The sequence below is a fragment of the Podarcis melisellensis genome (assembly GCF_964234715.1).
Source record: "Podarcis melisellensis genome assembly, chromosome: 6".
NCBI classification, from domain to species: domain Eukaryota; kingdom Metazoa; phylum Chordata; class Lepidosauria; order Squamata; family Lacertidae; genus Podarcis; species Podarcis melisellensis.
In genome coordinates, this window is record NC_138538.1 from 52,415,929 (window position 1) to 52,433,267 (window position 17,339).

Here is a 17,339-nt window from a genome sequence, read left to right on the forward strand (position 1 = left end):
AGAACATGGGACTGACCTTCAAACCTTCCAGGGACATGGTCTGTAGCTCTGGTTCTTTTTTTCTTTTTTCTTTTCCCATTGTCTGATATGGGAACAGGCTGGCTAATGACCATCTCTACATGGCAGAAGAAAGCTAGAGTTAACATATGTATATGTAGAGGGAGATAATATGTCATTGTGCTCTTAAAGATTCCAGTGTTCAGATTTTTAAAAAATCATTCTGTGTTTGAGTCTTTAAAACCCAACAATTTTTGGTTACACCGAAGGAACAATGCTGTTTTCCAAATCATAAAAAGAAAAGAAAAGCTAAGAAGTAGTTATAGAGAATCTACTCTGAAAAGCTGCACTGTCTTTTTATACTATGGCAATTACCGTATTTTTCTATCTATAACATGCACATTTTTTCTCCTAAAAAGTAAGGGGAAATGTCTGTGTGTGTTATTGAGCGAATGTGTGGTCCCTGGAGCTGACTGGCCCGAGTGCAGGGGCAAAAATCAGCTCCAGCCCACCCGGCTCAGGTTCTGTCGGCTAGGAGCACAGCCGACAGCCACCACCTCCTCCTCTCCATGCTCCGGTGCTGCTGCTGCTGCGTCCAGCATTCTAGGGACTCGCAGGCAGCCGGAAAACATGCAGATGGGAGGGGGGGGGCTGGCTTGGGTGGGTGGAGGGAAACTTTTGCCTTCCTTTCCTCCCTCCCATTAAACCCCTCTCCTGCATTGTTAGCCAGCTGCTTCTCTGCACACCCCTCTCGTGCTCCTTGTCCCTTCTGTGTTTTTCCTTCCCTCCCCACTTAAAACGTGGTTACAAAGCATGGATCCACATGGATCCTCAGGATCTTTGCATTGGGTCACCCCAAATTCACCATCAGATCACATAGCATGTCCATGGCTACAGCCTGCACCAAAAAAATCACGCACCCACTGTTGCCTGGGGCTGCAATGGTGCAAAAATGTGGTTACAAAGCACGGATCCACATGGATCCTCAGGATCTTTGCATTGGGTCACCCCAAATTCACCATCAGATCACATAGCATGTCCATGGCTACAGGATCCACATGGATTCTCAGGATTTTTGCATTGGGCTACCCCAAACACACTGTCAAATCACATGTCTGTGGCCACAGCATGAAGCACAAAAATGATACATCCACTGTTTCATTTATTTTTTTTCTTGTTTTCCTCCTCTAAAAACTATGTGCGTGTTATGGTCAGGTGTGTGTTATAGAGCGAAAAATATGGTAGTTTATGTACCAAGCAGGCTCAGCAGAACCACCAATGCTGTTTTAAGAGTGCCCAGTTGCAGGATCTCCATACCGCAGGTTACTGGTCTGTTCTTAATAGGAACAGTATTATTTCTTCACCATTTCAGTTTTCAAAACTAAAGTAGAACCATCTTTGTTATACTTGAAACAAAACAATAAGGGTGGAGAGAAGGCAAGGAGGCAGCAGAATTCAGGCCAAATCTACTAACAAGAAATCACTATACTAGGCCATATCACGCCTTACTGTAGTGCCCTGACCTTTTGTGGTTTAAACACCTTGGGCTGAATCCAGAGTTCTTGTGAGTAGAACCAATCACTGTGAATTGGGTTCAGAAATGTGTAAGTGGTTCGAACAGAACTGGTGGTACAGAATCTGTTTGTCTTGATCCTGTCAACAGTGAGGCAACCACATTTTGCACTAGCTGAAGCCTCCAAACAGTTTTCCAACAGCCCCATATAAAATGCATTGAAATGATTCAACCTTGAGGTTCCAGAGCATAGATAACTGCAGCCAAGTTATCCCTGTCCAGATAGGGTCATAGTTAGGTAACCAGCGTAAGCTGATGGAAGACACCCCATGCCACCAAGGCCACCTGTGCCTCAAGTGACAGCAATGGAGTTATTAGTATGAACACTTATATTTGACCGAGTGTACTTTGGGGGCAATTTGTTCCTGCAAAGATTTAAGAGAACTGCAAAGATTTCCCCTTTATTTCCTATGAACCATAACAAATAAATAATATTTCTAATATATATTTAAGTATTATCTTCCATCACCCTCACAAATACTAGCAGACTATTTCATCTTCATTTATTGGTAGAAAAACAGAGTAATTAAGAATTATTTGTATGTTTTCAAACAACAAATGCTCAAGGAAAATGCACCATCATGTATGGGCAGAAATGAAGAGAGAGACTAGAAGCAACAGTGTCAGTCTGACTTCTCTACTGCTTTTGCTAAGACTTCCAAATAAATCCATTCTACAGGGCTGCAATATTGTCCTTTTTTAAAAAAAACAACACAGTTTTTTTTATTCCTACTAACAGCCTCTGAATCTGTACTTACAATGCTACTATGTTGTAGAAACCATGCTAGTATCTAAAGGTTTCTATTTGCAGAAGGGGAGAGTACTTTCCTGGAATGAACCAAACTATGTAAATAAAATTAATAGAATCACAGAATGGTAGAGTTGCAAGGGATCCTGAGGGTCCTCTAATCCAACCCCCTGCAATGCAGAAATCTCAACCAGATCATGACAGACAACCATCCAACCTCGGCTTTGAAGCCTCCCAAGGAACCACTTCTCATGGGAGTCTGTTCCACTGTCGAATGGCTCTTAATGTCAGAAAGCTCCTCCTGACATTTTGCCAGAACCTCCTTTCTTGCAACTTGAATCCATTGGTTTGGGTCCTAGCCTCCAGGCCAAGAAAAAACAAGCTTGCTCCATCCTTCATGTGACAGCCCTTTAGATATTTAAGGATGGCTATCATATCTCCGCTCAGTCTCCTCTTTACCAGGTTAAACATACCCAGTTCCCTCAACTGTTAATGGATGAATTGTCATCCATCAACTCAACAGAAAACATATCATGGTTCATTTTTTTGTTATTGTTTTATCCTTATGTCAACAGTAGCAAATTAAGACCTTATCCAAGCCAGGAAGAAACAACTTAAGATTTCCTGCGCAACAGTACAAATAATTGATTTGTTTTGTCTATTTTACACGGGGTCAGCCAGCATATGCTACCCATTGGCTGGCTAACTTCTCAAGCCAGACTTCTATCAGTTCTTCCATGTCTGACACACCAGAGGTTAAAGAGTTTTCTTTCACACCAGAAAATAACTGGGCTTGTTGATATCTCCAACTTGTGTTCAGGCAGGCATACAAGAGGTGTTAGTTTGGCAGGTTATTCAGCCTGAGGTATACAATCAGAAATGCATGACATATCCTTGCATGACCTCAGGCTTTCTAAGGATACTTTCTTTGCAAGAATGAAACACACATTGCTCGTTTTAATGTCATTTTGTATGTGTGCATGTGCATACAAATGACCTCTGAAAGTCCTCTTAGCCAATCTACAGTTCACTGTTTTATAAAGGGTGTAGTCTGCTGCAGCAAAAATAAAGAGCCCTATGGCACCTTAAAAACAAACACTCATTACGCTCTAGAACAGCTTTCTTCATGATAGTGCCTTTCCTATGTAGGGCCTACAAGTCCCATCATTCATGTCCATTGGCCAGGCTCCCTGGAACTGATGGGAGTTGTAGTCCAAAACACCTGGAAGACACCCGCTTGGGGAAGGCTGGTTTAAAGTCCACTTTAGTAAAACAGTTACAGTTAAAAGCGATCCCACTCATCTACTTTTAATGAGGAAATCTTCCAGTGCCCAAGATTGTCAAGAGCGTCTCACAGCAAATCACTTTCTTAATTAACCTTGAGAAAAGTTTTTGTTTGTAAGACATGCTAACATATCGTGTGGACATGCACAAAAACTCAGCCTTGGCATTAATAAACAGCATCCTGGGGTAAGCAATACTGCTTAGCTATCTTAAATATATTGTACAAAAGGAAGGTATGGAAATGACGGTTCATCGGTTAACTGCAGCAAGGATGACAGTTTGCCAAAATTGGAAAAAATACTAATTGTCCCTCTTTAGATGTCTGGTTAACAAAGGTTTAGGACTTCACATGCATGGGAAAGCTGACAAACTTAATTAGAGATACACAGGTCAGACAATTTAGAAATGTAATTATAGAGAAGCTGAGGCTTTTCGTTCAATATGGGAATAATATAGTGCAGGACTCATCAAATCCATCAACTTTGCTAGGGAATGTTAAGCAATTTAAATAATTAAGGATTATAAATTTCAACACTAATAAAATTGAGTGACGATCACTGTTACTTATTTGTTAGCCTGTTTTATAATACTGCCATCTATTAGATGTATCAAATTTATGTGAAAAAGAAGAAGAGGTGAAATTCTCTATATTAGATCATTGGCTGCACTGGAACTGTGTTGGTGATTTTTCTGTTTGTAAAGCATACAAATATATATTTAAAAATAAAACGAGAGAAATGATGAAAGTTCAGCTTTGTAAAATGATTAATTATGAGACATTGGCTCAGTCTAAACAACTTCTGTGATACAAATGCAGAGATAGGGGAGGGCTGTAGCTTATCTGCTTTGCAAGAGGTCCCAGGCTCAATCCCTGTCATCTCCATGTGGAGCTGGGAAAGACATCTGCCAGGAACCCAGGAGAGCCCCTGCTAGCCAGTGTAGACAAAAGTGAACTAGATTGTCCTATGATCTGTTTCATTAAAAGGTGCCTTTTTATGTTTTCAAACTAGATTTATTGATAATCAATGACATTTGGATTTTCAGTTTGAACACTTGTTTGGGGTAACGTTCAACTAAGGTCAAGGTAATGGTACCCCTGACCGTTAGGTCCAGTCGCGGATGACTCTGGGGTTGCACGCTCATCTTGCTCTATAGACCGAGGGAGCCGGTTTTTGTCCACAGACAGCTTCTGGGTCATGTGGCCAGCATGACTAAGCCGCCTCTGGCGAACCAGAGCAGCGCACAGAAACTCCATTTACCTTCCCACCGGAGCGGTACCTATTTATCTACTTGCACTTTGACGTGCTTTCGAACTGCTAGGTGGGCAGGAACTGAGACTGAACAATGGAAGCTCACCCCGTCACGGGGATTCAAGCCGCCAACCTTCTGATCAGCAAGCCCTAGGCTCTGTGGTTTAGATCAGTGTTTCCCAACCTTGGGCCTCCAGCTGTTTTTGAACTACAATTCCCATCATCCCTGACCACTGGTCTTGCTAGCTAGGGATGATGGGAGTTGTAGGCCAAAAACATCTGGAGGCACAAGGTTGGGAAACACTGGTTTAGATCACAGCACCAACCGCGTCCCACAGTGCCACCCACGTTCAATTAAATGTGTTTTAATACAACTATAAGCTTTGTTTGGTCAACTAGAAGAAATCATGAGAAATTTGGAGAAGAAAGATTGTAATTTTGGAAACATCAGAAAGAAGAGACTCTGAAGTCCTGCTAGCCTCTTGCAGCCAAATTTGACAAACTTCAAGAAGATTTCTCCCTTCTAGTTTTTATTGAAAGTGAGCAGTTTTCTGTCCATTCATGGTACAACGACCATGGGTTCCAGTGCCACTAATGACAGTGTGCACTGAAACCAACATTGATGTGCCTTCTAAATCTGGGCCTTCCACTTTTCAGCAATGGGTCTCAGGCCTTCATTTTTGAAACAGTATTTACAGTATTTTTCGCTCTATAAGACGCCCCAGACCACAAGACACCTAGTTTTTGGAGGAGGAAAACAAGAAAAAAATAATTCTGAATCTCAGAAGCCAGAACAGCAAGAGGGATCGCTGAGCAGTGAAAGCAGCAATCCCTCTTGCTGTTCTGGCTTCTGTGATAGCCACACAGCCTATATTCACTCCATAAGATGCACACACATTTCCCCTTACTTTTTAGGAGGGAAAAAGTGAGTCTTGTAGAGCAAAAAATATGGTAGCCCTGGTATATAATCTGACAAGAAAACAAATATTAAAGGCAGCATTTCTCAAGATGAATAGCAGATGTATTCAAGTATTAAAATGATATATTTGCAGGAAAGCGTTCTATTTATTTAAGAATGTCAAAATGTTTAGCAATATTTATATTTAATTAACTGGCTAAAGAAAGCTATGAGCAATCTAGACTGCACTGTCCAATAAGATACCAATATTTAGGGAGTAAAACAAAGGATTGGAAAACTGTAAACTGCAAATTCAGTGAAGACGTTCAAAGTCCCCCATGATATTCTTGCAGAAAAACTGGTAAAATGTGGGTTGGATGAGGTAACTGTTAGGTGGAATTGTAGCTGATTGACTGAATGAACCCAAGGAGTGCTCATTAATGGTTCCTCGTCTTCCTGGAAATAGGTGACGGGTGGGGTGCCACTGGGTTCTGTCCTGGGCCCACAGTTTTTCAATGTTTTTTTATAAACAACCTGTATGAAGGAATTGAGTTACCAGAAAGGAGAACTAAACATCAGGAAGAGCTTTCCAACAGCAAGAGCTGTCTGGCCATGGAACGGACTCCGCCAGGAGACGGTGGACACTACTTACTTGGAGGTTTTTAAGCAGAGGTTGGGTGGCCATCTGTCATGGATGCTTTAGTTGAGATTCCTGCATTGCAGGGGGTTGGACTAGATGACCCTTGGTGTCCCTTCCAACTCTACACTTCTAATAATCTATGAATTATTGCTTAACTGCTAATGCTCAGTTAAGTAGGCCAGCCGTAGGTACGTAGCTAGCCTATATTTATCCATATAGATAAGCAAGTCTACAATGGTCAGAGCAAAGGGTATCTTGCCACCCACCTGCTCGATAGGCAACCATGGATAATTTTGTCCTTTTGAATATTCTAAGGACAAGTGTACCACAGGGATAAATATAAGCACAGCAGTTTAATATTCAAAGCAAGATACCTGGTTTATGCTGGATTGGTTTCGCTGAAAAGATGGTTGGTGTAGCCAGGCAACACGTTTCACCCACAAGCGAGCTCAGTGAAGGTTGGCTTTGTGACTGAAAGTAACAAAACCCTATTTAGTTTTGCAGGTTAGCGCCTAGAAAATACCCACTATGCACTATACAGTACAGGGAGATATAACAAAAGGCAAACCCTCAGCAACAGAGGTTACCCATTTGCACATACAAAAGAAAGCTTATCCCTTATTTGCAGCTGCAGAATTAATACATGCATATACACGCTAAGCAAACTCAGAAGACAGAATTAACACTTCTCTCTTGATGCCCAATCATTTGCATTTGTGCATATTCCTTACTCCTCCCCTTTGTTTTCCCCATTGTGTATCTTAAGCCAAATTCCTAAGAGAGAAGTATCTGTTTTTCCACAAGAAACTCTGCATGGCACTATAAATAAAATAAATAGGGCAACTGGAGACATTTACTACCTCCTAGTCCTAGTTCTAATCCAGCTTCTTAATAAACTAGTTCACCAGAGGCACATTTGCCAAAGTTGCATGTTTCCAGGAGGGCAAACTGAACTCAGGGAAGGTTCATTAATTGAGAACACAAACTCCTAGCAGTCCATTAAAGAGACTCTTCATTTGGTGAAGATTATATAAGGGCATGGGGTGGATAATGTTTATGGGGGTAGCACTCAGGGTTTCCCAAGGACAGAAAGTAAATGATGCCATTTGATCTTGACTGGGCAGACTTTATGTTCTGAGAAGTAAACCTTTCCATTCTCTCTCTGTTTCTCAATTCCCTAAAGCAGAGTATTTCTCATGAACAACTGTGCACTGCAACTACAATTCTCAAGGAAGCTGCGGGTTCCTGCAGACAAAAAACTCATACTTCCCCATACACATGTGGTTCACAGCAGATTGCAGAACTAGATGTACATATGCATGTCATGCAGTCTTGCACGCCCACAGAATTTAGTTTTCATCAAAAGAGCAATCTTTCTGTTGGTATGGTTCTGACGTCTGTTTGCAGTGCTCGGTAACATCCAAGAGCTGCTGACTATATTTTCTAGTAGTCAGATGCCCACCCCCAAAACAAGGAGGATAATGCATTATGTGAAATAGTAAGAATGGAAGAATTGTGCCAAATATCGCAAATTACACACATTTGCTTAATTTATATATGCCGATTTTGATTTTGTAGAACTTGAGATCTCGTGGTGCAGGGAGTACATTCAGGCAAAAGGGATCTCTGGGCAGACTAAGTGGTAACTCTGCTGTCTCCGCAAAACACAGAGAAACACAAGGCAATCATTCCAAAGCCGACCCCTGGATAAGCCAAGATTTATGAAACAAACAAAGGGTGTATTCAAGCATTCTTCTGCACGTTTTAAAAAAGCACGATTGTTCTCAGCATGTACGGTAATGCACAATCAATACTACTAGAAAAAGACAACCACTTGTACTTTTGCTTGTAAGAATCTCACAACTTAGCAGGTTCTGTCCCATTTTGTAAGTTAAGTTCCTCTTGTCTCCTGAGCACAAGTCCAGAGGAACCATCACCAGCACACTTGGAACTGAGTTCTGCTCTTCTCAGATCCCAATCTACTGCCCCACCTATTAAACAGACTTTTAAAAGGTGCCTGCCTTCAAAAAGCACAGTCCTTTGGATGGCTTTTCAAACTGCGTTGTTGCACTGGTGCTATGAGTTTGGTTCGTTTCTTAACAGACAGTATATTTGCAATGCAGTTTCAATGAACCTGGGATCTTCTGCATGCCAAGCATGTTCTTTGCTACTGAGCTATGGATGATGACTCCAAGCATTGCTTCATTAGGAGCAGCAAAAGATGAAAACATAGCTCAAGATAGACAGACTAGACTATTCAGGTTTATAAAGAGAATAATGTCATTGAGAACTGGACACCATATTCCCCCCCAGTCTCAAATTTCTAATGGGAGTGCACACACACAGCAAAGATGAGTGATACTACAGGTCAAATGCAACAACTTTCTTAAACAGATTTAAAAAGTTATTTTCCTCCCCTACATTTAGTGTATATAGCATGTGAATCAACATTTTACAATTCCCCAAGCGAGAACAGTTATTTCAGACATTAAAGAATCTATGAATAAGCTTCCCAATCTCATTTCAGAAATTTGGGGTTTGTCTCCTTACCTAATATAAAGATGGAATTTTTCCAGGGAAAGTATGTTTTGATAATATACATTTGTAGGCATCTCTTCACAAGAGAACCCACAAATTATTTGGCAGTGTGACATTAAATTTGTTATACAGTGGTACCTAGGGTTAAGTACTTAATTCGTTCCGGAGGTCCGTACTTAACCTGAAACTGTTCTTAACCTGAAGCACCACTTTAGCTAATGGGGCCTCCTGCTGCCGCCGCGCCACCGGAGCACAATTTCTGTTCTCATCCTGAAGCAAAGTTCTTAACCTGAAGCACTATTTCTGGGTTACCGGAGTCTGTAACCTGAAGCGTATGTAACCTGAAATGTATGTAACCCGAGGTACCACTGTATCTTGTTATATATACGTCACATTCTCTTCCTCCTCATCTACCCTCCAAGCAACCATGTATCATGTTTCATATTTAATCACTACAATCCCTAATTGAAGATTTACTTACCAGCATGAACCATTTTTCTTTGCACACATTGTCCCAAAACCCAAAAAGACTAATTCCCAGGGAAGTTTAGTCCATGAATGACAGTCTGAATTTGCCATGTAGTCAACAAAAAGAAGCTCCTAGCCCGCCTCTCACACCACATATACCTTTGAAATCCAGGAAAAGAGAGTGACAGAGTCTACAACTGCAAAACCTCACACTGCCTGGAGATTTGTGTTCAACATAAGGAATGAGCTATTTAGTTTATAAACCTCATTTTAGATTTACTATATATCCTCCCAGTAAGGGAGGAGTACAAACTGACAACATGCTCCTAGAAATAAACAGAAATAAAGCAAAAAATAAATAATCAAGAAAAATGCAGCATGTCAGTAGGAACAAAGTAGACCAATGCAACAAAATTCACAAAAACAAGCTGGGTTACTTTTGTATTCTTAGTACTAAAACAAATGCAATGTAAGCCGCCTCAGAGAGATAACAGTGAAAGTGAATGAATATATTTCTTTCTATATAGAGAGCCTAGAACTGTGACTGGGCTGAGTCACCAACTATTATTTAATAGAAGCAGTCTATCTGTTTAATGCATTTGCTTCCATACCGTCTTAGCTAATAAATTAATATATATATATAACTTGTAATCTGTGCTTATTATTTTATAATTATTGACAGCTTTGTCTGTTGAGATTTAAGAGTGAAGCTTTCACAAAAGTTACATTGGGCAAGATCCAATGTTGTGCAAATGGATTTTTTCCCCTCCTTCTCCCAGAAGACTCCCAAGTGCTCTCCAAATATCCTGTGGAGGGTTAGGAAGAAAATGACTCTGAAAGGTCTTCTCTCTCTCTCTCTCTCTCTCTCTCTCTCTCTCGGGAGTAAGCAAGGAGGGAGGAAATAAAAATGATAGATTGGGGGCAGGGTAAAAAAGTGCTCTACACTACCCAATAAAATCTCCCTAACTTCTGAGAAGAATAAAGCTTGTCTTCCCTGAAACTCTATTGGACTCCTCCTGCGATTCTGTGAGTCACTCTCTCACTCAGCTGGTAAGGGGCAAGTTCACCTCTTCTAAGCTGCTCACGGTGTTGCATACAATGCAAAATGGAACCAGTACTTCCAGTCCTTGCATCCAAAGTGCAGCCACTGATTATCTACGCCTCTTTTTGGAAAAGCAGCTTCTGCCATCAGGCTCAGAGTTACCCTGCTGCAAGGCATTTTGGTCAACGGATCTGACTGTCTGGCAATCTGAAAAGCGCTTTGTGGATTATTCCCCAATTACCAAACCTATGGAAGAGATAAGCAGATTGGAAATTTTGGTTACAAGTCCCATCCACACAATTAAAACAATATTATACCCCTTTAAACAGGAGTCCCCCAATGACTCCTCAGAACTGAAGCTTGTTACGGGTGCTGTGAGGTGTTAGGAAGCCCCATTTCCCCTCACAGGCCTACAATTCCCAGCATTCCCCAGAAAGAGAGATTGACTGTTAAATCACTCTAGGAACAAGTTTGGTGAGGGAAATAGGGAACTCCCAACACCCTTAACAAACTACAGTTCCCAGGATCCTTTAGGGGAAGCTCTGACTGCTCATGATACTGCTTTAAATGTATGGTGCTGATGGAGATGCAGTGTAGCACTAAGATGGTATAAGTTTCAAGAGTCTAGAATTGAGAATTGTAGCTAATGAAAAGATAAATATGACTCAGCAATGTACTGTAGTGCCACTGCAAAGAAAAGCAACGCCATGTTGGATTGCAATGATACGGTACTATGTATGACGCTGGAATTTAGGTATTTTGCATTGGCAAGGCAACGGCAAGAGGAGTACATTCAGTTCTGGTCAACATGCTTAAAGATATGAAGCAGCTGGATGTAAGAATAACAAACATGAAAAATTAAGACATGCAGAGAACTACCAAAAGAGCTAAGAATGGAGAAAATACAACTAAGAGTCTTCAGAAGCATTTTTTTTGCCTTGAGAAGCGTGGGAATTGGTTCTACTGGTTAAAACAGATGACAAGAAAGAATGTGCTCAAACTGCATCCAAAGATTTAGGCAGGGTATTAGGAACAACTTTCTAAATATAGGAATGCTGGAGCACAGCAACCGGCTGCATTATTTATGCTGCAATCCAAACTCCTTTTGCACTGGGCTAGAGGGCAGGGAAAGAGGATTTGGATTGGGTGAATGTTCCCCACTCTGTCCACCAAGCAGGCAGATGGAAGGACCACTATCAGAATACCCTACTGGTGCTAGCCTGCAAGAACCCTCAAACCAGGACATTCTGGGAGCAGGGGGGGTAAAGAGCTGAGCCAGGATCTTCTGGATCTGAACTCCGTTCCACTGCAGTCACTCTGCAGTGATTTGCCTGCCGCCGCCGCCTTTTGGCAGCACGAACAATGGGGCTGCAAATGCAGGACTGCCTCTGTTGCTGGCTATCCAGGGTTTGGACTGTCCTACCAGTTATTAATTATATTTATAGGCTGCCTTTTAGCCATTGCATCTGCCTACGGAATCCAGAATAAAAATATTTTAAAAAAGAATTCTTAGTGGATTTTCCAACATGGGTGGTTTTTAAAGCATGCTATAGACAGATTCAGTACTCAGAATAGAAGCACTGAACAATGGCTCACTAAGGAGGTAGTCCATCCCTGCAGATGTCAACTTGAAGCCCTTTGGGAGGGAAAGACAGGTTTGGTTAGGAACCCGGTTTCTAAACCTCCACAATATGTTAGGATTCTTCCAACTTTGGAGACCTCATTTCTAGAAAGATGAAATAGTCAGCGACATGTTTAAGACAAAACCTCCTCCTAAAGCCATATCATAGCTATTTTTAAATATATAATATATACATTAATGGACATGAATGTATCAAGAAATCTAGAGTCCCTTTGGGAGGAAGTGCAGGATACACATCTTAATTAATTAATTAACAGCTCATGAACATGAAGAATTAACCAGAGGCTCTTCACATTTTACCTCAACAGAACAAGGGAAGATCTTCCATTCCAAAATATTATTGCGACTCATCATGTGTGGAAAGACTGAAAGTAGCAAAATTATCCCTGACTTGCAAAACAGGCATAATATTGCTGAGATTCTCAGAGTTCTGTACACCATCTCTTTATGTGACAATCACAGGACTTGCAAGTCGATCTACGAGCCATTTTAAAGTAACACTTGCCACCTACCTGATTTAAATGTCCAAGCTACAAAGGGTAATAACTTCTCATGAGAGGCACTGACAGGATCTCATCAGAACCCGCTCAAGACTGACTTGAAATATTAGATGGGTTGCATCATAAGATCAGAAATAACTGGTTTATTGTTACAGAGCAAATAGAGGTAGCCAAATTTATACAAGATAAGTTCCTATACTTCAATCATTAAGATGTCCACAGCATATGTTTCACTCCCAGCACTTTATCATTATACTACCTTTGAGTCCCCATTAACCCTCTAAACACATTAAAATCCCAGGCCTAAAAAAAGAAAATCCAGTCCTGGGGTAAGAGAAGTCTTCTATGCAATCCTTCTGAAATTAATTAGGACTGTTTTAACACAAGCTTTTTTTTTAACTGTGCTTTAAGGTTCTTCCTTATTTATTTATTTATTTATTTATTGAATTTATATATCCCACCCTTCCTCCCCAAAGGAGTCCAAGGCAGCAAACAGATACACAATTTCAAAACAAAAACAAATACTTTGCCCTTCAATATCAATAATCCTGTGCATGTTCACTCTGAAGTAAGTCCCACTATGTTCAATGGAGCTTAGTACTTGAAAAGGCATTGCCCCCAAATAAGGATTCGAGTATGCACCCTAGAAAATAAGAATATCCCACAATATCTGTCAACATTAGTTGGCCATGTAGTCAGTGCTGGATTTACATATAAGCTAAACAAGCTATAGCTTAGGGCCCCACTCTCTTGGGAGGCCCAAAAAAATTGAAAGAAAAAAACACCTGGATGTACATTTCCAAAATATAAGATAAAAAACAAATAAAATAAAACCTACATACAGCAACAGTGTTATGTGTTGTGTAGGCTCCTATGATGTAAGTAATGGGCCCCACCCATATCACTGGTTTGCTCATTTCTATATCAATTACTTTGATAAAATACATATTTTGTTATGTGCAAATGGCTTTAGGTACCTATTAGGTCCATAAATTACCATATAGCATATAATCAACACAAAAAACAGTGGCAATTTGTTGTTGACAAAGGACAGCTGGACATATAAAGGGCCCCATTACCTTCAGTAGCTTAGGGTCTCTTCAAACCTAAATCCGGCCCTGTGTGTAGTGCAGAACAAATGCACAACTACAAGGAGCTATGCCATTTCCAGGACCATACACTGAACTATCTCCAAGAACATCTACTGTAGTTTCATTGACAAGAAAAGGAGGGCCTTGACAACATCAATTGATGCGTTATTTTCAGGCAATGGACGAGATGTTATTGCATGTCAGGCAATTTTTTTCTGTTTAAGAAATACACAGAGGGCCTGGTATTAATAGTAGTAGTAGTAGCAATAAATACATGCATACGAAGTATAAAACAGCATTTGAATGTAAACATAGGAATGCACAGCATCACCACTATTCAGAAGGTGAAAAAAATTATAACCCCAGCAAAGGTACTGAATGATTGTGTAAAGAAATTGTGTGAATTGGAAGTTAATCTCACCAGGACTATTTTCTCAAAGAACAAAACAAAACCCCAAGATCTGTTTAATCCAATTTTCATAGAGTCTCCGTTCAGAGGAATGAGCAGGTGAACTCCTTATGAGAGTAGGATGGAAAATATGTGGCTCTCCAGATGTTGTTGTGGACTCCACCAGCCCCACCAGCATTGTAAATGGTCTGGCATGATGGGAATTATAGTCCAACATTTGGAGTACTGCAAATCACTGTCCTAAGGAGAGGACACATCTACAGCTGCTAGCTGTAGCAATATACAGGGAAGGCCCACACTTACTTTCACATTTTCCTGGCAAGATTTCAGAAGCAACAGATTGCAGAACTAGAGGGACCATGGTGTAACCCAGTGAGGCAATTCTTACATTCTAAACTTTGAGGGCAAAGGAACCATGACTTAGTGCTCCCAATACCTGTGTGCAGGGTGCTTCAGCTCTCTAGCATGGCTACTGCTCCTAGGCTGCAACAACCCTAGGCTGCAACAAAACTTACATACAACCCTTGACAAATTCCTGTACTCCCAGAAGAGCACTACAAAGCAGACTCTGCGGGCTAGAAAAGACTTTCTGTAAAAACCTCAAATATTCTTATTCTCTCAGCTCAATGTGTTAGTCCACTAAATAGATACTCTTTTATCTCCTTGTACCTTATCTAGTATTATTCAGCTTAGCGCAGGCACAGTAACAGCCGCCTACAAAACCAAACCTCAAATCTCATTGTGAGTTTGACAAGTTGGAAATGACTTGTCTTTCTGATGCCTCGAGTTCAAAAGTCCTTCCAGCTCCTGCATTAATTTACAACTCATAAAGGGAAGTCACACATTCTACCACTCCAAAAGGAAACTGGGGACGTGCAGAGTGCACTGCTAACCACAAAACCAACATGGGGAGGGGGGAGGAGCACCTCTACTCTATCCAATTACTCCTCCTATTTGTTGTGCCACTTTACGTATCGCCTCATCAGGGAGGACTCCTCCCCTCCCACTTTCCCCATTCCTGGAAGAAAGAATGAAAGAAAACAATTCTCTGCTCTATGGACGGTCCCTATCCCTGCGCCCACCCTGTTTCCCACGCTCATCCCCGGGGAGGTCCAGAAAGTACTTTCTGGCAGAGTTCAGGTGAACCCCCCAAGACACAGGAGCATCATTGCAGAAGCCTCTGAGCATGTGAAGAGTTCCTTTCCTCCACCAATAACGAGCGGCTCTTAACTCACCCATCCCTTCGGGCTCCGAAGAAGCTGGGAGGCCCCCCGAGGGACAGGGCTTCCCCCCAGCAGGCTTCCCGGCGCCGGCCGCTCCTCGGAAGCGAGCGCTTCCCCGCTCCGCCCGCCTCCGCGCTTGCCACGCCGCGGCCCTCTCCCGCCCCGTCGGACGGGGCTCCCGCTTAGCCACGGGGAGGAAGGGCGAGCGAGGGAGCGCGGAGAAGCTCGCCGGCCAGCTGCCGCCCCTCAAGGGTTAAAGACTTTAAAAGGCCGGGCCAGCGCATGCCCAAGGAATGCCCTGCCGGTCGCGGGAGGAAACGGCGCACGCGCGCAAGGGCAGGCCGGGTGGGGAGAAGTCTGTGCACATGCGCAAAACATTCTGAAACGGGCTGGCTCCCTCTTTTTTGTGTGGGTTTTTTCTCTCTCGATTCCGGATGGCAGACGCAATAGGAAGGCTGCGTTGCGTTGGGAGAGCAGGCGAGCTCTCCATGGCAGCGGGGATGCCAGAAACACGGCTTAGGCCGTTGGTTACTCATAGTCCAAAAGATGTTATACATGAACACTGATCCCACGCACCCTAATTTGGATCCCCGCTTGCTTCTCAAGCTCTGGCCTGTGAAGTCATGGGAAAGCTAAAAATTAGTTCAAAGGCTGTGCTTAATTGTCATGACAAAAATCACACCCGTGCAGAAGAATCGAGAAACCGCCTAAATCAGGGGACTTGGGCATCTAGGGTGTGGCTAAGAAGGCCAGCGTAAATTGTCTATGAATTGTCTCTTGAGCAAGCCATGAGCTTAATTAAGGTAAACCCATTGCAAAGAGTAAGGGAACAGAGCAAGGCAAAAGTTGGGACCATGAGGTATTGCATTGCATTGCAGGCCAGAGTTGAACTCGGTGACCCTTGTGGTACCTTCCAACTCTACAGTTCTGTTATGTACTAAGCTTGGTTCCTAGAATAATAGGCAAGTAGGATCCTAAAATGTAAGAACAGATTGGCCTGCAGGAAAAGACCAATCAGGCTCCAGGAGGGAAGCAGAATCAGCCAATCAGGACACATTGTGTAAATAATGTATATAAAAGCCTGAGGTTTGGGAGGGCAATTCACTCACTGTTTTACAAGCTGCGATAAAGAGCATGAAAGCACTACAGGACTTGGAGTATATTTCAAGTTCTATGATCCTACCTTTGGAAATGTGATTATCCTAGATGTGAAATGACATCCATTCTAGTTACGAGTCAAGACCACAAACTTTTACACCCCACAACCTCACCCTTGAAAATTTATCATACCATGCTCATGCTACTTTTTCCCCCTTCCAAAAAACAATATGTGCTATATTTTATGCCCCTCAGCAATGTTTAGTTTTCATATTGCTGACAGCTTGCATTTTGAAAATTTCTTCACCTCCGTGCTTACTTTCTCTTCTCTTCTTGATTCACTTAATCAAGGTTGATACATTGCATAACACATTGATTTCTTAGAGATTTGCAAGCCGGGAAGAAGAAGAAAAATCAGCAAGGGGCTCCAGGATTTCAGCTGCCTACCAGCCTATCATGCAAATGGAAGTTTTCACTGTTGGTTTTTGTCCTCAGGAAATTTTGTCTTCAACCAGGTCTCCATATAAGCAATTTTTGTTTTCCAATGGGCAACACTAACAACTAGCAGGGGTGTGGTGTAATGTTAACACTCTGTGCTACTGCAACTTAAGGGGGGGGGGTCAGGATGCTAACAGGTTAAGCCTTGATCTGAATAAACAGTGAAATATACACTGCAAGTTTTTGTTATTGGAAGGACTTTACTTGGGTGGGTATGTTATTGTACTTTCTTTCAAAGCGAGACTCTGATGCTACAGTTTCCCATGCTTTACTCAAGGATAGCTGAAATGCAGGGGAGACCTTGTGACAAACTGTTAACATCCCCTCCTTCCCTACCTCTACCTCTAAGTGCCAGTCGACTGACTTTTACCTTGATGCCTAGAGGGCAACCTGTGTGCATCTAAATGCTGTCCAAGAAAAGGCAACAAATCAGTACGACA

General features: G+C 42.0%; 1 protein-coding gene across 2 annotated transcripts in view; it reads right to left on the reverse strand.

Annotated features, from left to right (window-relative positions):
- Positions 1–17,339, reverse strand: part of MKNK1 (MAPK interacting serine/threonine kinase 1) — a 42,643-nt gene that overhangs the window by 21,627 nt on the left and 3,677 nt on the right. Inside the window, exons 1-3 of one of the 2 annotated variants that reach the window (XM_081914012.1) lie at positions 15,316–15,566; positions 6,765–6,861; positions 17–115 (exon numbers count right to left, since the gene is read on the reverse strand). In XM_081914012.1, the coding sequence (XP_081770138.1) occupies positions 17–113 (97 nt within the window). In that variant the 5' untranslated portion in view covers positions 114–115; positions 6,765–6,861; positions 15,316–15,566. Of the gene's footprint in view, positions 1–16; positions 116–6,764; positions 6,862–15,315; positions 15,567–17,339 lie in introns of those variants that run through there. The other variant, XM_081914013.1, reaches the window with a different exon arrangement.